At 40.1% G+C, this 20,193-nt stretch overlaps 1 protein-coding gene and 8 non-coding genes across 13 annotated transcripts in view; all 9 read right to left on the reverse strand.

The window, feature by feature from the left end:
* Positions 1 to 20,193, reverse strand: part of itpr3 (inositol 1,4,5-trisphosphate receptor, type 3) — a 76,864-nt gene that overhangs the window by 18,863 nt on the left and 37,808 nt on the right. For 3 of the 5 annotated variants that reach the window (XM_025901782.1, XM_025901781.1, XM_025901783.1), the window contains 13 exons: positions 19,976 to 20,091; positions 19,596 to 19,847; positions 11,574 to 11,718; positions 11,344 to 11,482; positions 10,082 to 10,296; positions 9,688 to 9,808; positions 7,890 to 7,916; positions 6,804 to 6,858; positions 6,550 to 6,715; positions 5,984 to 6,151; positions 3,240 to 3,314; positions 794 to 913; positions 233 to 355 (listed from right to left, as the gene is read on the reverse strand). In XM_025901782.1, coding sequence (XP_025757567.1) covers positions 233 to 355; positions 794 to 913; positions 3,240 to 3,314; positions 5,984 to 6,151; positions 6,550 to 6,715; positions 6,804 to 6,858; positions 7,890 to 7,916; positions 9,688 to 9,808; positions 10,082 to 10,296; positions 11,344 to 11,482; positions 11,574 to 11,718; positions 19,596 to 19,847; positions 19,976 to 20,091 — 1,722 coding nt within the window. The remainder of the gene's footprint in view (positions 1 to 232; positions 356 to 793; positions 914 to 3,239; positions 3,315 to 5,983; positions 6,152 to 6,549; positions 6,716 to 6,803; positions 6,859 to 7,889; positions 7,917 to 9,687; positions 9,809 to 10,081; positions 10,297 to 11,343; positions 11,483 to 11,573; positions 11,719 to 19,595; positions 19,848 to 19,975; positions 20,092 to 20,193) is intronic. The other 2 variants (XM_025901785.1, XM_025901784.1) reach the window with 2 other exon arrangements.
* On the reverse strand, positions 12,466 to 12,538 carry trnak-uuu (transfer RNA lysine (anticodon UUU)). Its single transcript has one exon. It is a non-coding gene; the product is annotated as a tRNA-Lys (tRNA).
* Positions 13,377 to 13,449, reverse strand: trnak-uuu (transfer RNA lysine (anticodon UUU)). The gene has a single exon. It is a non-coding gene; the product is annotated as a tRNA-Lys (tRNA).
* trnak-uuu (transfer RNA lysine (anticodon UUU)) lies at positions 14,287 to 14,359 on the reverse strand. Its single transcript has one exon. It is a non-coding gene; the product is annotated as a tRNA-Lys (tRNA).
* trnak-uuu (transfer RNA lysine (anticodon UUU)) lies at positions 15,199 to 15,271 on the reverse strand. Its single transcript has one exon. It is a non-coding gene; the product is annotated as a tRNA-Lys (tRNA).
* trnak-uuu (transfer RNA lysine (anticodon UUU)) lies at positions 16,111 to 16,183 on the reverse strand. The gene has a single exon. It is a non-coding gene; the product is annotated as a tRNA-Lys (tRNA).
* On the reverse strand, positions 17,023 to 17,095 carry trnak-uuu (transfer RNA lysine (anticodon UUU)). Its single transcript has one exon. It is a non-coding gene; the product is annotated as a tRNA-Lys (tRNA).
* trnak-uuu (transfer RNA lysine (anticodon UUU)) lies at positions 17,936 to 18,008 on the reverse strand. Its single transcript has one exon. It is a non-coding gene; the product is annotated as a tRNA-Lys (tRNA).
* On the reverse strand, positions 18,849 to 18,921 carry trnak-uuu (transfer RNA lysine (anticodon UUU)). Its single transcript has one exon. It is a non-coding gene; the product is annotated as a tRNA-Lys (tRNA).

Consider the following 20,193-nt stretch of genomic DNA (forward strand, 5'->3'; position numbering starts at 1 on the left):
AGCCTCAAACTTCAACCTTCAAACTTGTTGAGGATGGGCATTTTGTCCCCATGAGTGACTCTTGGTCCCCACAGGTATAGTAGCATGACAATTTTCTGTCCTCACAAAGATGTCTAAACATGTACACACACACATAAAATCAACCACCCTTAAAGCATACTGAAAGTCCACTCAGATTTATGAACTAAATAAGCATTATGTATAACTTTTGCACATTTGTAAAGCAGCTTACCCCCGGGTTGAGAAACAAGTTGAGGTTTTTGTGCAACAGAGCCTGATTCTCTTGGTTCCCCATACAGAACTTCTGCAGGAACAGGTGAGTGTACTTGATGATCTCCTGCATCTTCACATCGTTCTGCACACACAAAGAGACAAATATGATGGTTAGTCTTGGTTGAGCTGGACTGTCCTCTCAAATCTGGCTACAGCCGGACTATTTGAATATATATTGTTTTTAATCGAACAAAAGAAATCCACGAACACCAGTAGGGGTAAAAGTTAACTACAATAAATATGAATAGCTGTTAAATAACAAATCTCAGCCTGTTTAATAGGTATTACATTATTATAACTACTCCACAGTTCCCAATGAAAAGAAGACTGGAAAAAGAAAGAACACCTGTAATAAGTTATTGATGAAAAAGGTAGGTTTTAAAGTCAAGGTTCTCCACTGTCAGATTTCTGTCAATGTCATTTAAAATAATGCTGCATGGCTCCAAGTGCAGCACTATTTGAATTGACCTGCTTAATTAAGCCTGCTAAAGTGCTTTTATTTTGGGGTGTCGGGTCTTACCTTGTCGTAGGAGACCTGCAGCAGGTCCAGCATCACTTTATGAGCACCCATGTTTTTTAGCAGCCTCTGCTGCTTCTTCCAAACTCCGCTGCTGCACATCTTATGCAACCTCTCCAGTATCTGCAAAGGAGGAGGAGGAGGAGAGAGATGGCAGACAGCGGAGTCATGTGCAGTTAGACAGATGATGGTCAGACTCTGGGCAGCACAGTTTTCAAAGGTCATCAAAGTTTCAGTTTAGCTTTTATTGGTTGAAATACTTCAACTCAATTTGGGTTTTCTAGTGTCAATGTTAGTTTGTTTTCATGAGCCGTGTTTTCAGGGGTAAAACGGACATTAGAGTGCAACGACACCCTTCATTTTTTATATTTTGCTAGCAAAAGGGGAAATAGGTGCAGTGATTTATCAAAATATGTGCAAATATCTGTGAAAATACAGTATACAACAAGCTTGAAAGTCAGTATTTGGTATCACCACCTTCATTTTTCAACACAGCCTGAATATTTTTCTCAACATGTCAACAAGTAGACTTCAGGAATAATTCTCAGGCTTTTTGAAGGACATCCGAAGCTCTTCTTCGGATGTTGGCTGCTTTCTTTGTTCCACTCTCGGTCCCACACTGCTTCAATAATGTTGAGGTCCAGGCTCTGGGGAGGCCAATCCATGGCCGATAGTGTTTCATTGTGTTTTTCTATCCAGCTATGCTTTCACTGCACTGGCACTGTGTTTAGAGTTTAAAATGGGTTCTTTGCTAGGCTGTCTGCTAAGTGGAGACAGAACACTGGTTTATCTCTTGAGTTAGTTGAGTTAGGTCTTTTTGTCCTTGAATGAATCTTAGGTTATCATTAAGCTTAACAAACAATAAGCACTCCACTAACACTGGACTGAACAAATTCCAAGTAAGTCTGGTTCCATGAAAATAAAATATAATGAGGTCTGGTTGAAGACTGTTGCATGGTACTGTAGAGACTGCAATTATATTTTTGTACATTTTTTCTAAGCTCTAAGTATCCCACTGTGTATTTCACACTTATTTTTTTTTAGCTTAGTTTTAATTAACTATAGTATATCTGATGGGCTGTATAAGCTAATAAATCAGTTAGCATTTTTAGCAATTAAAGTTTTCCCCCAAAGAAAGTATGCACTGTGTAAAAACAGTCTTTCATAAAGCCATTCAACATTTAGGAAAAAAAGTACAACATTTCTTTACACACTAAAAATGTTAACATAAAACACATTATGTAACACACACAATGTAACACATTCATTACTGTTAATGTGTCTGTAGAATTATCTTTAGAACAACTAGAGCAGGTTCTCCAAGGTGCCGTGTTGGGCTCAGTGTTTTTCACACATGTTCTAAGTGATAAGATATTTTTCATTTCTGAAAACGCTACAATGAGTCTTATTTGTGAATAAAACGCTTGTTTACTTATTCATTGTTTCCCGAGCATTTAATTTAAAGACATACTTGAATAATACTTCCAGTGTTCCCCAGTACGCACTTATGGGCCCATTACTATTTCTTTAAATATACTGTGCACGATGTTTGTCACGTTTTCAAAAATGTGTGTATTTTATTTTCATGTGGCGCAGGTGCGTAGATCATGTTTAAGCTACATTAAAATCTATAAATTGGTGAATTTAAAAAAAAATTTCCAACATGAAAAATGATCAATCGGACTTGTAAAAACTAAGCACGTCTACAAATGAGTATTACTCACGAAAAAACAACTGTTGGTATTTCAGTTTACTTCAGTACATTTTGGGGCTAAGAAAGCTTAATTTAATGAACATTTTGTGAGTTTGTGTAGTGGCCAAAATTTTGAAAAAAGAAAGAAATATAATTCTTGGGTTGATGAAAAAAATTGTAGCACATGATATAAAACAAATAATGGACCACATAAATAATGATTATTAATGACATTCCAATGTGGAGAGAGTGATTCACTGACAAAGGTCATGATTAGAAAATGTACCAAACCTAATCTCTTTCAAAACATTGAAGAAATACAAGATAATTTGAAGTCATAGTGGCAACAACCGAACATATGGAAGCTAAAATTTACCAGAGCAAAAGGAAGGTTTTGATTGGTTGAATTTGGAATATAATTTTATACCAAATAAGGACTTAAATCTATCCTTTAATTTTCATCTTCGTTTCCATTTGTGACATTCTGCAGATGTTGTTCACCAGAGAAACTATTAGGAGAGAATAATGATGGAATTATCCTGAGCAGAGAAAAACCACCATTGCTGCAGAGATAAGAGATAAGATCACCACGTGCAGGACTTTTTCGACAGAGAGATACATCACAGCTGTGCCCTTGTTGATTAGTTAATAGATGATTTGTTGGAAGAACGTTCCAGAAAACCCAACAGATGGAGACAAATCGAAAAGAAAAACTGATCACGTGTTGAAGACACATTAATGAACGGGCGCTCTCACCTCTTTGACTTTCTGGTAGTTCTCGTTACCCTCCTTCAGTTTCTCCTTCTTGGGTGTTGCCTCTTGTGATGCCCCCTGCAGGATGCAGAGGGTCAGACAGCATATGCAGTTCTCTCTGGGTATGGTACCACATTATACACTCATTGGGTCCTCACTGAGGACTTCACACTACATTTCTGATCCTAGATCCCAGATTTACTTGTTAACCTCATAACATTTACCAGCTCACTAGCAAACTAGCTTGGTTAGTACATCTTGATGCTTTCTCAATCATCCAGGTAAGTAAATCTCCAAAAGTTGATTCTGTTCATCTGGACGTTTTCAGTGGGAGAAACGTTTCGTCACTCATTCAAGTGACTTCAGTCTCAGCTGACTGCAGGTTTCCCCAATCTTATAAACAGTACATTTGCACAATGACTGAAACAACAATGGGCTGGGAAACCTGCAGTCAGCTGAGACTGGAGTCACTTGAATGAGTGACGAAACGTTTCTCCCACTGAAAACACTATGTCAGGATGAACAGAATCAACTTTTGGACATAGCTTGGTTAGTGTTAGGTTTTGTTTTAGCCGCATGCTAAAAAGGCAAACTTCAAGAAACTAGAAGATATTATACTCCAAATAAAGTCTCATATTGCAGCTGTTTCCCTTATAAGCATTTTGATTTGGGTGCTTCAAATAGCCACAAATCGCATTAAAAAAAAGGCGTGGATGTTAACCTAACCCCAAGCAAATATATCATTAAACAGACATGGGTAGCAGGGTATAATAAGTGTCTGGACAGATGTGATGTCCGCAAACACACCAGCACATCTAGTTTCCCTAGGAAGTAGTGTACTGGAGCGTTGCACCAGTATCGGATGCCAAAAACAAACACTTTGCGTAATGCAAATTGTTTATTGTTTATTCCAATATTTCTTAAAACGTTGCTGTCTCTTCTGTAAGGTCACTGGTTTTTAAACTATTTTTAAACTCCTAGAACTTTTGAACAGTACCCACGCTGGTGGAACCAGCGAGGGTACTTCTCTATGAGAAGTTGTGGAACATACGGAGTGAAGTCATAAGGAGGTCATTTTGGTGCGAATGAAGCTCTTTCTTCACATTAAATTCTCTATTACAAAAACAACTTCTCATGTTGATGCGATTGGTTGTCTTCATTATCAAGCTAACATTTTAACATGCAGTGTGAGTGTATAAGATGTATGACAACAAGAAACTAGTTCTAGAAAAACATTTTAGAAATAATGTTTCTGCATTTCAAAGTATAAACAACAAGATAGAAAGAATGAAAGAAGGAGAGATGCCATGCAGTGAAAGTGCCATGCCACATATAAACCCACTACCATATATCCACATGTTACACCAGGAAGCCCAACACCAACAGGAAGTGAGTTTAAAAACCAAGATGCAAAAGTTCAAAAGATATTTTTATTTGTTATTGTTTAGTACTTTAGTTTTATTAGTAGTATTTGGATTTTTAATAATATGTTGTTGATGTGTTGTTTTAAATAGTGACTGAATGGGGCAGTTGGTTAGTTAGTCAGTGGTTAATAATTGGTTAGTTGTTATATTGACAAAAGCTTATGATGTCAATCAGCCACCTAGACACGAAGATCCTGTTGGTTCTGAAAAAAATTGAAATCTTAAAAGCAGTTTAGAGAACATACAAAACAAAGTAATACTGACTTGAGCTCGCCTTTAAAAACCCAGACTTAATCAAAGATTCTCATCTCACCCCGCTCAGTATACATCTACTGTTATTATTTAGATATGGGAAGGTTTGAATCACTATTATAGACTTTAAAGACAAAGGACACAATAACAAGGTACACAAGATAATATTTGTGAAGAGAAATGGCCTCAGCTCCTTGGCGTGAAAACAAACGCTGTATAAAACTGGCAAGGCGGTCATTTTGACACTTGGTAATTTAAAGCAAACTCTGTTAAAATAAAACCTCATAATTTCATATTTCATGAATTTTATTATAATAGGTTTATTGGTCATATAGTCAATTAAAAATGATGACCACTGAATTAAAAATACTGGCGGCACTCAGTGGTACCCCTCAGTCTCCTAGTAGATCCACCTTTGGTATCACCTTGTTCTCAACTTATCGCATTCACAAGATTTTCAGAAGACTTGACCTCTGACCCTGATATTCGAACTCATCTGAGATTTTTCAGTTTGAAAGTCCTACGTTGCTTTGCTCTCGAGCATGCTGGTTCACCTAACAGGGAATGACTGCTTGGTCATCAAGTCTGCAGTTGTGTCCACAACATACTACAATCAAAGACTAACACTCTTACCAGCTGAGCTACACAGGTTTTGTATTACGCGTCTACATAAGACTTAACTTATGTACATTTTTAAACCTTTGATTTAAAAAGTTGAACTCCTCGAGATTTCGAGAACAGGGAGAACAGAGAAACTGTGCCACTCGACTGTTAGCTAGTTATTGTACAAGGTCAGCACCTTTCAAAAGTAAAGTCAAAGGCTTTTGGCGACTATGAATTAGTAAATATAGGATATCTTTAAACCACAAGATCTTCAAACTATCATCAGACCATATCTTCATAATTTCTCATCATGGGTTCCTGCATTCTCAAAACGTTAGCTTTCACACACTCAGTAGTATCACAATACTTTTAAAAATGTTTTATTTAAACAGGGAAAAAACCCACCGAGATTAGAAAATCTCTTTTGCAAGGATGCCCTTATCTTATTCTTATCTCATTAGTCCTTACCTCTGTTTTTTCCTTCTTGTCTTTCTTGTCTTTCTTCCCTTCTCCTCCTCCTGAGCTCTTCTTCTCCACCCACAGTTCAGATTTTTCCACCAATGTCCTGAGGCGATCTAGATCTGCCTTAATCAGCTTGTAGTTCTCCACATCCTGAGCGGAGATCAGCAACTGGACCTGCAGTCAGACCGAAATGGAACTTGGAGGATTAACATGAATATTCTGCTTAAACTTATTTTTTACAAGAGGACACAAAAGACCAGCAAATATATTGTTATATTTTTCATTTTCTAAGTTCCCACAGAAGACTATAGCAGAAAGCCTGGGTTACCAAAGAAAGCAGGTAAGTACCGTTATGTTGGAGGTTTTATTAAACTAGCTAACACAAAGAAAGCCTGGCTATACTGAACTAGCTAATGTTGTGTACATTGATTCTCATGACTGTACTTTTTCTGCATTTTATTACATTCCCTCTTGAATAAAAGTAAAGCATTTTAAGGGGTCACCGTTTTAGTTAAGAGATACTGGATTTTGTTTTGTGCTTATTTATGCAGATTTTGCATGTCTGTGTGCACCTGTTTGAAGGTATGTAACATTTCCTGCCGCTGGCTGAAGTGTCTGAAAAGCAGCTGCAGGGCTGCAGACACCAGAGGAGCGTAGTCGTGCATTGTGAGGTGGATCAACACCCGCAGGAACATGCGACCACCTTCATCGTCCACCTCCAGAATACTGTTCCCTTTACTGCACACAAACACACACAAAGTACTTAAGATGTGTGTATGTTATATTGATAAAACCTTTGCATAAATGCATGTCCAGCAATACATACCCAACTCCAAACATGGCCTCTGCCTGCTCTCCAATGTACTGCAGGTTGATGGTGGCTGAGTAGGGACAAAAAGGCCGACGTTAATAAACAACAGAACTGAAATGAATTATTCATGGTTTCACACCAAGTTGCTTATAAGGTTCACTCTAAATGTTACCCATTACTGTGCAAAAGTCTTGAGCCAACCCTCATTTCTTGATGCTCTGCTAGGAAGATGGACAACTTGCAAACATAGAAAGAAATACAAACAGTATGGATCATTCTAATAAGCTTGAAAGTCAGTGTTTAATATGACTACATTTATTCTTCAACACAACCTGAACTCTCTCTTTTTTACCTCTCTTAAGTAAGCTATCGTTAAATTCTTTTAATGATTCTTTAGGAATAATTTCCAGTTTTCTTGAACAGTCCAAACCTTCTTTGGATTGGTTAGGTTGTTCTGTTCTCTTTCAAGATGATCCCACACTGCTTCACATTATGGAAATCTTTCAATCTAAGTTCTGTTCATGTGGACGCTGAATGGACAATGGGCTGTGAGGTCAGTTCCTTGATCATTAATATGCAAATTGTCATGACCACTGATCAACAACCACTGATCAATGGCCATGAGTACCATTCAAAGACAGTTGGGGAATGGCCGCAATCACAGCATTATAAGATTGCGAAAGATGTACTCTTTGGCCCCCTCCTCGATTCAGAGATGCTTTCCCATTTACGTGAAAAGTGTTCTTTCAGTGGTGCTAGTTTCAGTCATTGTGCAAATGTACTGTTTATAAGGTTGGAAACCTGCAGTCAGCTGAGACTGAAGGAAGTCACTTGGATGAGTGACAAAACGTTTCTCCCACTGAAAACGTTACGTCCAGATGACCAGAATCAACTTTTGGGGATTTACTTACCTGGATGATTGAGCATGCAACAAGACATTCCAATCTAAGTCTTGCACCAACTATTAAGAAATAGGGTTGAAGACTTTTGCACAATAATTTATATTATAATAATAAAATGACACGTAAACTGGTGAATAAATGTGGTGTGTACTCTCTGTAGGTTCTTCTTTGCCTCTAATATGAGCTTATCTATGCATACCTGTCATGTCCATGTTAACTGGGACATCTGAAGCATAGGGAGACAAGTACCACAAGCACCTTAACAAAAACTGCAGGGTGGATATTCAGGTAGACCACATGCAAATGTTTTTCTAAAATTGGTGTAAATTTATCCCATCCCATAAAAGTTTTGTTAAATATTCAATTATTAGATTCATCATATTTTAATGGGACCTGTCATACCTCTTTCCATATACATGTTTTTATTTCTGGATCCTAGTAGAACAACCTCACAATTTATGTCAATATTCTGGACCCAGCATTTTGAGTTTCTTGTGTTCTAGTAATATTTTGGATTATGGTTTATGTTCAGGTTCATTTGTAGTCTTAGTTGTTCTGTTGTGAGTTTCTTTAATTCCCTGTTTAGATTCTTGATTATTAGATTCCCTCTTGTGTCTTTGTCCTCTGTGTCTCTCTCTGTGTGTCTGTGTTTATACGTGAGCCCTCGCGTCTTGTTTCCCTCCTTGTGTTCCATTCTATGTTTCTCCAGCCCGTCATGTCTCCTCTCTGTCCCCCCTCTCGTCTGCCTTTCCCCCTACTTCTCTGTCAAACACGTCTCAGTCTTGTGTTCCTCCATTTACTGTTTTCTCGTGTTTCCATGTTCAGTGTGTCCTGTTTTGCTTTCCCTGTGGCGTCACGTTAATTCATGTCAGCTGCGTTCCCCGAGTGTTCTCACTTTCCTCGTTATCTTTCTGTGTATTTATGTCAGCGTCTCCCTCGAACCAGGCTGTGTGTTCTGGTCCTAGTTTAGTTTTCTCTATTGACTTGTTTCAGCAAAAAAGCTGGATTTTGTGTTAAAGTCATGTTTAAGAGTCTGCATTTGGGTCCAATCCTGCCTGCCACACACAGTTTCATGACAGTTTAAAACCAATAAAAATCTTTATTCATCTTATAGTTGGCCTTGGTGCAGCCCTGGCTGAGACAAGCCATTGAAGTTGTCCTGCCCCTACTATTAAGAAAACAAAACTTTTGAGGTTTGTGCGTAAGATGGCCATATTTTCATAACCACTCTGACATCACACACATCCAAGAGCAGGAAAAAGCTGTGCAGCTTATGACTCACAGTTACAGTAGTGCAAATAATGACCTCATTACCTGAAGGTTTGTCCATAAAAAACTCCACCATTATAACAGTATATGGATTTCAGAAAATAAGGAAAAACATAACAGGTCCCAGATGATTTGAATTGTGTTTTTAAGTATTTAGATATATATTGGGCACTAATTCTTCCCTCAGGGAAGAGCTACAGGTGCATCAGCACAAAGACTGACAAACTCAAGAATAATTTCTTCCCAAATACCATAACCACGCTGAACTCACACATGCACTGAAAACACAGTTCCACCCCCCAATCCAAGAACTTCCCTCCATAAACAGAACACACATCATCTCTGTGCAATACTTAATTTACGTGCAGTAACCCACACTGTAAATATATAACATTATTTTTAGTCCTGACTTGCATATTTGTACATCGTATATTTTTGTATACTGTTCATATGTATATAGTGCTGCAGAACTTCACGCCCTTTCTTGTCTTTTCCCACATGTCTGCAGTAGGAGATGCTCTGTATCTCACTGTACATGTGTATAGTGACAATAAAAGGCATTCTATTCTATTTTAATCAAAATACAGCATTTCTAAAATGAAACTACCAACTACCACACACATACACATGCATGCATATAGAAGCCGAAGACAACTTTTTATACATAGTTTATGTATGTTAGAGTAAAATGAATTGAATGAGTTTATTTCCACCAGCTGTGTTTCTACCTGCATGCTCCATATTAGTGGTAGCGTCAGCGTCAGCCATGGGATAAACGTCCACAAACTCCTTCTTAAATACAGACAGGAGGAAGGAGAGGCGGTAGTCCAGGCGGACATTCAGGATGAACTGGTGAAAAGGAAAGTGGAATTCAGTTACAATAACATAATTTTACATATAGGGTTTGAATGTCATTCTTTTAACTTTGCTTACAAACTAAAGGCATTTTGTGAGCAGGCCCTTTTGCTAAACACTGGTTGGGCAGTGTTTTATTTCTTGCAATGTTGTCTAATCAATATCTAATAAATTTCATTTTAAATATTGTACTGCACTGGAGGGGTGTACCTAAAAACAAAAAAGTGGCCACTGAGTGTAAAATGTGTTAAAATGATTGTATATTACCTGTAATATCTCCAGTATCTTCAGCTTGGTATCCATCACTGTCAAGTCCATGTTGTCGAGACTATCTTTACTGCCTCTTTGTCCTTCAAGCACAAGCGCTGGGCCCATTCCTGCCCCTCTGGGAACTGCACCTCCGAATATGGACTGTTTCCTGTTGAGGACCATGGTCGACATCATCTGACCCATCCCGTGTATAGAGCGCTTCACGTTCTTGCCTTAACAGAGAGAAGAAAAAAGACATGTCAGTGTAATTAACCCGACAATATTCGAAATAAAGTCAATAACAGTTATATGTGGGCACAAGGAGACCTCTGGGAACGAGTCCAAGAATGTTGTTGCTGGACGGTCCAGCAATATAACCACAGAGAAACACAAAAATGAGTCAGGAAATTGACAAATCAGCACAGAAACAAACAAAAATTATATTAATGAAAAAGAGACATAAACAAGTAGAAAACAGCACAAAATGAAAATGAAAGGTGAAAATAACTGAAAAGAATCAATAAACAATAAAGACAAATGAAAAACTGCTTGAAACAGAGAATGAGCTAGACTTGATAAATACAGATCAAATGACCAGAATACAAACGCAGACAAGAGAGAGAGAGAGCAAAAAAGATTTGCAGAGGGGCCTGCAATTCCCATAAATTCATAAACAAAAAGACCTTTTCTTCATAAGGGAAGGAACAATTGCCAAGGCAGTCTTAACTTTTTATTGTGAGCTTTAACGTTATAGTAGATGAATAAGTTATCAAGGTATCAAAGATAAATGTGCTTTTTTGTTTTTGACAGTGGACTTTCATTGGACTAAATAGAACAAGCGCGTTCAGAGATCGGTGCGAACTTGACCTTGAACTGATTTTCACCAAAATTACAGTTTGGGCTGTTATAATCTACCATCGCACAAAATCTGAACATGATATCTTAAAATGGTGGAATCTAAACTGCTCACAAACAGAGATCCAAACAAACAGGACCCATTAGAATTTCCCAGTTCTTTTAAATAGAACTAATAAAATTAGGTAAGTAATTGAAGATAAAAATAAAGTTAAACTTGGCAGCAAACCTAAGCAGTATCAACAGACAAGAGAAACAATTCATGTGCTTAGGTGACAAAGTGCAAATGTACTGGAATGACCACCATGAACCTGAAAATGTCTGTGAAATCATCTAACAGTGTCTTATACTTTCTTTGTGATGTTGTTAAACAAGTTGTTGTTAAACAATCGAATGTCTTAGATTGTTACGGTATTTTGAGTCACCTGATGCATCATCATTGAATATCACGTGTCCTGGATTGGGTCTGCAGTCAATGATGCCCAGCAGGGTCCTTGTGAGTCTGAGCAGCTCAAAAAAACTGTAGAAGCCAAAGTAGATCAAATGTCTAGCCAAACTCACCACCTGAAGGAAGAAAGGAAACGGAAGAAGTAATCACAGACAGTAGTAGTAGAACATTTCAGTGAAGTTGTAAGACTAGGGAGTAGAACCAGACCTCATATGTGAGCTTGTTTTTCTCCTCGTTATGGAATGGCACATCATCATTAAGGACGTTGTTAAGATACTCTTCCATGAAGGCCATAGTACTGGAGAACCGGTTCTTCTTGTTGTCTCTGCTGTCGTCCATGTTAGAGTCATAACTAATGATGACATAAAGAAATACCACAATCTTTGTTGTGAAAAAAGCAAGGCCCCAGAATATTCACTGGAAAGTAAGATTAAAAGTATCACATTGAATTGAATGACCTATACAGATTCAATTTCATGACAGTGTTGGAACAGTGTCAGAAAAGTCTTTACAACAATATTCAATTTTAAAGAAGTGGTTCATGATCCTGTCTAAAATATATGTCACCAAGAAAGAGGCACATATGTGGTCTCCCTCTTTGTGTTGCACCTACGGATTACCTCTCACTTATTGTCAGTAGGGGCGGGTTTTGATTATCGATTTATCAATTAAAATCGATTCTAGCTTGGATAACGTGATATCGATTCATTGAATTGATTTTTTAATATAAATTTATTTTGCCCGAAATGCCAGAATCTCAGGTTAAACCTCACAAATTTTCAACAACCACCAAACAGCTAAAACAGTAAATGAGAGCAGGTACACGGATTCTGCACAAAGATGTAAACACAAAGCACGGACCCGTCGATGGATCAGAATCAGCGAGACGTCAATACTGAACAAATTTAAACTTTAAATTAAGCAAAATTGCAAAACGCTTAGCTGCGTCTCTAATCAAACCTCTGTAACTTTGCTGTGCTTCACTTCAGCAACATCAGGTAATGTTCATATGTTGATTAATGGTTTTCTTTTGTGTTTGATCTACTGCAGAATATTTTTGTAAAATCCCAGACCAGGAAAATCACCTTCACAGACAATACACCTGAACAGGGACTTGACCCCTAGACCCTCAGAATAAAAGTCTGATGCTCTACCGACTGAGCTATCCAGGCCCTGACAGATACTTCAATGCTGACGCTAAAGCTTGAGCACAAGGGCTTCAAAAATGTCAGTATAAAATGGCGTCAGAGCTACTCTTCTCAACAGCTTTCCAAAGTGAAGTAGCATAGTCATTATCACCCTTTCAGAACACAAAGGGTCCCAACCCTGGGGACTCTGACTTACTGTACACACGGATCATTTCCACAATCTTTTTGACCATTTGTGCCACGTAGTGAAGCAGCTATGACTGCTGGGCACATTACCTATATTGGGATAAAGATGACTGTCAAAAATTTTGGAGCTCTTCAATGAACCCACGACACCATTTATAAGATGCTTATAAACAGTGTCCCCTCCAAGGTGTATTTCATTGAAATGGTGGTAAAGACTGACTTGTGTCTTCAACCTAGCTCACTGGCCACGCTTTTCTCTCCAAGTTACAAAACGAAGATGCACGACAAAATGTCTGAAGCTCTACCAAATGAGTTATGCCGGCCACGGCCAGAAATGTCTCGGCAAAGTCTAAAGGCCAAACACCACATTTATGTGTAAACGACATGCCAGTGTTGGAAAAACTGTCAGAAACGCCTCTCAGAAAATAAATAAGAGGCTCATTTCACCTTTTCTGAAAGCAAGTAGTTTGTGACATTCTCATGTCGATACGTTGCAATGTGAAGGAGACTAGTCCTGTGTGGTGTGTCACCTCAGCAATGGAATGAAACCTGGCTTTTAGATACACTAAGGCTTGTCACGTAGGAACTCCGGAATGGATGACCAACACCAAGGTTTACGCAAGGTCTCCACCAAATGTTAAGAAGTGTGCTTACCTTGAGGTGCAAACAGACACAACGCCTGAACAGGGACTTGAACCCTGGACCCTCAGATTAAAAGTCTGATGCTCTACCGACTGAGCTATCCAGGCCCTGAAAGTCATGTCAATGCTGACGCTAAAGCTTGAGCACAAGGGCTTCAAAAATGTCAGTATAAAATGGCGTCAGAGCTACTCTTCTCAACAGCTTTCCAAAGTGAAGTAGCATAGTCATTATCACCCTTTCAGAACACAAAGGGTCCCAACCCTGGGGACTCTGACTTACTGTACGCACGGATCATTTCCACAATCTTTTTGACCATTTGTGCCACGTAGTGAAGCAGCTATGACTGCTGGGCACATTACCTATATTGGGATAAAGATGACTGTCAAAATTTTGGAGCTCTTCAATGAACCCACGACACCATTTATAAGATGTTTATAAACAGTGTCCCCTCCAAGGTGTATTTCATTGAAATGGTGGTAAAGACTGACTTGTGTCTTCAACCTAGCTCACTGGCCACGCTTTCTCTCCGAGTTACAAAACGAAGATGCACGACAAAATGTCTGAAGCTCTACCAAATGAGTTATCCCGGCCATGGCCAGAAATGTCTCGGCAAAGTCTAAAGGCCAAACACCACATTTATGTGTAAACGACATGCCAGTGTTGGAAAAACTGTCAGAAACGCCTCTCAGAAAATAAATAAGAGGCTCATTTTCACCTTTTCTGAAAGCAAGTAGTTTGTGACATTCTCATGTCGATACGTTGCAATGTGAAGGAGACTAGTCCTGTGTGGTGTGTCACCTCAGCAATGGAATGAAACCTGGCTTTTAGATACACTAAGGCTTGTCACGTAGGAACTCCGGAATGGATGACCAACACCAAGGTTTACGCAAGGTCTCCACCAAATGTTAAGAAGTGTGCTTTCCTTGAGTTGCAAACAGATACAACGCCTGAACAGGGACTTGAACCCTGGACCCTCAGATTAAAAGTCTGATGCTCTGCCGACTGAGCTATCCAGGCCCTGAAAGTCATGTCAATGCTGACGCTAAAGCTTGAGCACATGGGCTTCAAAAATGTCAGTATAAAATGGCGTCAGAGCTACTCTTCTCAACAGCTTTCCAAAGTGAAGTAGCATAGTCATTATCACCCTTTCAGAACACAAAGGGTCCCAACCCTGGGGACTCTGACTTACTGTACGCACGGATCATTTCCACAATCTTTTTGACCATTTGTGCCACGTAGTGAAGCAGCTATGACTGCTGGGCACATTACCTATATTGGGATAAAGATGACTGTCAAAAATTTTGGAGCTCTTCAATGAACCCACGACACCATTTATAAGATGCTTATAAACAGTGTCCCCTCCAAGGTGTATTTCATTGAAATGGTGGTAAAGACTGACTTGTGTCTTCAACCTAGCTCACTGGCCACGCTTTTCTCTCCGAGTTACAAAACGAAGATGCACGACAAAATGTCTGAAGCTCTACCAAATGAGTTATCCCGGCCATGGCCAGAAATGTCTCGGCAAAGTCTAAAGGCCAAACACCACATTTATGTGTAAACGACATGCCAGTGTTGGAAAAACTGTCAGAAACGCCTCTCAGAAAATAAATAAGAGGCTCATTTTCACCTTTTCTGAAAGCAAGTAGTTTGTGACATTCTCATGTCGATACGTTGCAATGTGAAGGAGACTAGTCCTGTGTGGTGTGTCACCTCAGCAATGGAATGAAACCTGGCTTTTAGATACACTAAGGCTTGTCACGTAGGAACTCCGGAATGGATGACCAACACCAAGGTTTACGCAAGGTCTCCACCAAATGTTAAGAAGTGTGCTTTCCTTGAGTTGCAAACAGATACAACGCCTGAACAGGGACTTGAACCCTGGACCCTCAGATTAAAAGTCTGATGCTCTGCCGACTGAGCTATCCAGGCCCTGAAAGTCATGTCAATGCTGACGCTAAAGCTTGAGCACATGGGCTTCAAAAATGTCAGTATAAAATGGCGTCAGAGCTACTCTTCTCAACAGCTTTCCAAAGTGAAGTAGCATAGTCATTATCACCCTTTCAGAACACAAAGGGTCCCAACCCTGGGGACTCTGACTTACTGTACACACGGATCATTTCCACAATCTTTTTGACCATTTGTGCCACGTAGTGAAGCAGCTATGACTGCTGGGCACATTACCTATATTGGGATAAAGATGACTGTCAAGAATTTTGGAGCTCTTCAATGAACCCACGACACCATTTATAAGATGTTTATAAACAGTGTCCCCTCCAAGGTGTATTTCATTGAAATGGTGGTAAAGACTGACTTGTGTCTTCAACCTAGCTCACTGGCCACGCTTTTCTCTCCAAGTTACAAAACGAAGATGCACGACAAAATGTCTGAAGCTCTACCAAATGAGTTATGCCGGCCACGGCCAGAAATGTCTCGGCAAAGTCTAAAGGCCAAACACCACATTTATGTGTAAACGACATGCCAGTGTTGGAAAAACTGTCAGAAACGCCTCTCAGAAAATAAATAAGAGGCTCATTTTCACCTTTTCTGAAAGCAAGTAGTTTGTGACATTCTCATGTCGATACGTTGCAATGTGAAGGAGACTAGTCCTGTGTGGTGTGTCACCTCAGCAATGGAATGAAACCTGGCTTTTAGATACACTAAGGCTTGTCACGTAGGAACTCCGGAATGGATGACCAACACCAAGGTTTACGCAAGGTCTCCACCAAATGTTAAGAAGTGTGCTTTCCTTGAGTTGCAAACAGATACAACGCCTGAACAGGGACTTGAACCCTGGACCCTCAGATTAAAAGTCTGATGCTCTGCCGACTGAGCTATCCAGGCCCTGAAAGTCATGTCAATGCTGACGCTAAAGCTTGAGCACATGGGCTTCAAAAATGTCAGTATAAAATGGCGTCAGAGCTACTCTTCTCAACAGCTTTCCAAAGTGAAGTAGCATAGTCATTATCACCCTTTCAGAACACAAAGGGTCCCAACCCTGGGGACTCTGACTTACTGTACACACGGATCATTTCCACAATCTTTTTGACCATTTGTGCCACGTAGTGAAGCAGCTATGACTGCTGGGCACATTACCTATATTGGGATAAAGATGACTGTCAAGAATTTTGGAGCTCTTCAATGACCCCACGACACCATTTATAAGATGTTTATAAACAGTGTCCCCTCCAAGGTGTATTTCATTGAAATGGTGGTAAAGACTGACTTGTGTCTTCAACCTAGCTCACTGGCCACGCTTTTCTCTCCAAGTTACAAAACGAAGATGCACGACAAAATGTCTGAAGCTCTACCAAATGAGTTATGCCGGCCACGGCCAGAAATGTCTCGGCAAAGTCTAAAGGCCAAACACCACATTTATGTGTAAACGACATGCCAGTGTTGGAAAAACTGTCAGAAACGCCTCTCAGAAAATAAATAAGAGGCTCATTTTCACCTTTTCTGAAAGCAAGTAGTTTGTGACATTCTCATGTCGATACGTTGCAATGTGAAGGAGACTAGTCCTGTGTGGTGTGTCACCTCAGCAATGGAATGAAACCTGGCTTTTAGATACACTAAGGCTTGTCACGTAGGAACTCCGGAATGGATGACCAACACCAAGGTTTACGCAAGGTCTCCACCAAATGTTAAGAAGTGTGCTTTCCTTGAGTTGCAAACAGATACAACGCCTGAACAGGGACTTGAACCCTGGACCCTCAGATTAAAAGTCTGATGCTCTACCGACTGAGCTATCCAGGCCCTGAAAGTCATGTCAATGCTGACGCTAAAGCTTGAGCACATGGGCTTCAAAACTGTCAGTATAAAATGGCGTCAGAGCTACTCTTCTCAACAGCTTTCCAAAGTGAAGTAGCATAGTCATTATCACCCTTTCAGAACACAAAGGGTCCCAACCCTGGGGACTCTGACTTACTGTACACACGGATCATTTCCACAATCTTTTTGACCATTTGTGCCACGTAGTGAAGCAGCTATGACTGCTGGGCACATTACCTATATTGGGATAAAGATGACTGTCAAGAATTTTGGAGCTCTTCAATGAACCCACGACACCATTTATAAGATGTTTATAAACAGTGTCCCCTCCAAGGTGTATTTCATTGAAATGGTGGTAAAGACTGACTTGTGTCTTCAACCTAGCTCACTGGCCACGCTTTTCTCTCCAAGTTACAAAACGAAGATGCACGACAAAATGTCTGAAGCTCTACCAAATGAGTTATGCCGGCCACGGCCAGAAATGTCTCGGCAAAGTCTAAAGGCCAAACACCACATTTATGTGTAAACGACATGCCAGTGTTGGAAAAACTGTCAGAAACGCCTCTCAGAAAATAAATAAGAGGGTCATTTTCACCTTTTCTGAAAGCAAGTAGTTTGTGACATTCTCATGTCGATACGTTGCAATGTGAAGGAGACTAGTCCTGTGTGGTGTGTCACCTCAGCAATGGAATGAAACCTGGCTTTTAGATACACTACGGTTTGTCACGTAGGAACTCCGGAATGGATGACCAACACCAAGGTTTACGCAAAGGTCTCCACCAAATGTTAAGAAGTGTGCTTACCTTGAGGTGCAAACAGATACAACGCCTGAACAGGGACTTGAACCCTGGACCCTCAGATTAAAAGTCTGATGCTCTACCGACTGAGCTATCCAGGCCCTGAAAGTCATGTCAATGCTGACGCTAAAGCTTGAGCACAAGGGCTTCAAAAATGTCAGTATAAAATGGCGTCAGAGCTACTCTTCTCAACAGCTTTCCAAAGTGAAGTAGCATAGTCATTATCACCCTTTCAGAACACAAAGGGTCCCAACCCTGGGGACTCTGACTTACTGTACGCACGGATCATTTCCACAATCTTTTTGACCATTTGTGCCACGTAGTGAAGCAGCTATGACTGCTGGGCACATTACCTATATTGGGATAAAGATGACTGTCAAAAATTTTGGAGCTCTTCAATGAACCCACGACACCATTTATAAGATGCTTATAAACAGTGTCCCCTCCAAGGTGTATTTCATTGAAATGGTGGTAAAGACTGACTTGTGTCTTCAACCTAGCTCACTGGCCACGCTTTTCTCTCCGAGTTACAAAACGAAGATGCACGACAAAATGTCTGAAGCTCTACCAAATGAGTTATGCCGGCCACGGCCAGAAATGTCTCGGCAAAGTCTAAAGGCCAAACACCACATTTATGTGTAAACGACATGCCAGTGTTGGAAAAACTGTCAGAAACGCCTCTCAGAAAATAAATAAGAGGCTCATTTTCACCTTTTCTGAAAGCAAGTAGTTTGTGACATCCTCATGTCGATACGTTGCAATGTGAAGGAGACTAGTCCTGTGTGGTGTGTCACCTCAGCAATGGAATGAAACCTGGCTTTTAGATACACTACGGTTTGTCACGTAGGAACTCCGGAATGGATGACCAACACCAAGGTTTACGCAAAGGTCTCCACCAAATGTTAAGAAGTGTGCTTACCTTGAGGTGCAAACAGATACAACGCCTGAACAGGGACTTGAACCCTGGACCCTCAGATTAAAAGTCTGATGCTCTACCGACTGAGCTATCCAGGCCCTGAAAGTCATGTCAATGCTGACGCTAAAGCTTGAGCACAAGGGCTTCAAAAATGTCAGTATAAAATGGCGTCAGAGCTACTCTTCTCAACAGCTTTCCAAAGTGAAGTAGCATAGTCATTATCACCCTTTCAGAACACAAAGGGTCCCAACCCTGGGGACTCTGACTTACTGTACACACGGATCATTTCCACAATCTTTTTGACCATTTGTGCCACGTAGTGAAGCATCTATGACTGCTGGGCACATTACCTATATTGGGATAAAGATGAAGTAGGCTAAAATGACCAAAGAAAAAGTGGAAAACAGTTAAACATGAGAGGTTTTTGGACAAAGTTTGTGTTTTTTCCATTGATTAAGCACTGCTTCCAGCCAAGAGTGAGACCATATATGCCCTATAGCTGCAGAAAAGGCTAACATTGTTATCTTTTTTCAAAAAAACGGCTAAACATGAGAGGTTTTTGGACAAAGTGTGTGTTCTCCATTCTTTAAGCACCAGTTCGAGCACCGTTTAAGCACCAGCACCATTTCAAAAGTACCGGTTTGGCACCGGTATCGGATAAAACCTAAACGATACCCATCCCTAGTCAGAGTGAATCAAAGCACAAAGCAACCACAAGACAACTATCACAACTTCTCCAGAAACATATTACTGCTTAGTAAAATCGACTTACTCTTTGATGGTGATGGAGGTTGGAATCTCAGTCCAGAGCCGGGCAAACTTTACAGGAGTCACCAGTTCCTGAGGGTCTCGGTCTACGTGAGCATGGAGCATGAGGCGGCAGAAGGATGCCCGGAGGTCAAAGGGAAGAGTCTCATCCATCATGCACAGGAAGATCAGCTCCACATCCAGCTGTTTGGAGATCTCATCTATTGCAAGATACTGACGGTCCAAACACATCCGGGCAAACAGCTTCAGCTGATACCTAAGGAAGTCCACAGAGGCAGGCTCTATGAGCTTTGCTTTTTTTTGTCCTGCTCTTGGATCACTTTACAAAAGTTTGTTGGATTTTTATGAGATTTGAAGTGAATGGCTGTTTTTGTTTGGCTGTACCTATAGTAAGTGAGGACGTTCTCATCATGAGCATTTCCTTGTCTTGCTTCCTGAGCCAGCTGTCTGATGCTTTTCTCCTGCTTCTCATTAGCTTTGTCTATCCACATCAGCCACACCTGCAGGAAGGGTAGAACAGACATTTTCGTAATCCCATCCATCTAATAAGTTGATGATGATGAAATGATGATGAAATATTTTATTTCAGTCAACAACAACAA

This window comes from Oreochromis niloticus, linkage group LG20 (genome assembly GCF_001858045.2).
Source record: "Oreochromis niloticus isolate F11D_XX linkage group LG20, O_niloticus_UMD_NMBU, whole genome shotgun sequence".
Lineage (NCBI taxonomy): Eukaryota > Metazoa > Chordata > Actinopteri > Cichliformes > Cichlidae > Oreochromis > Oreochromis niloticus.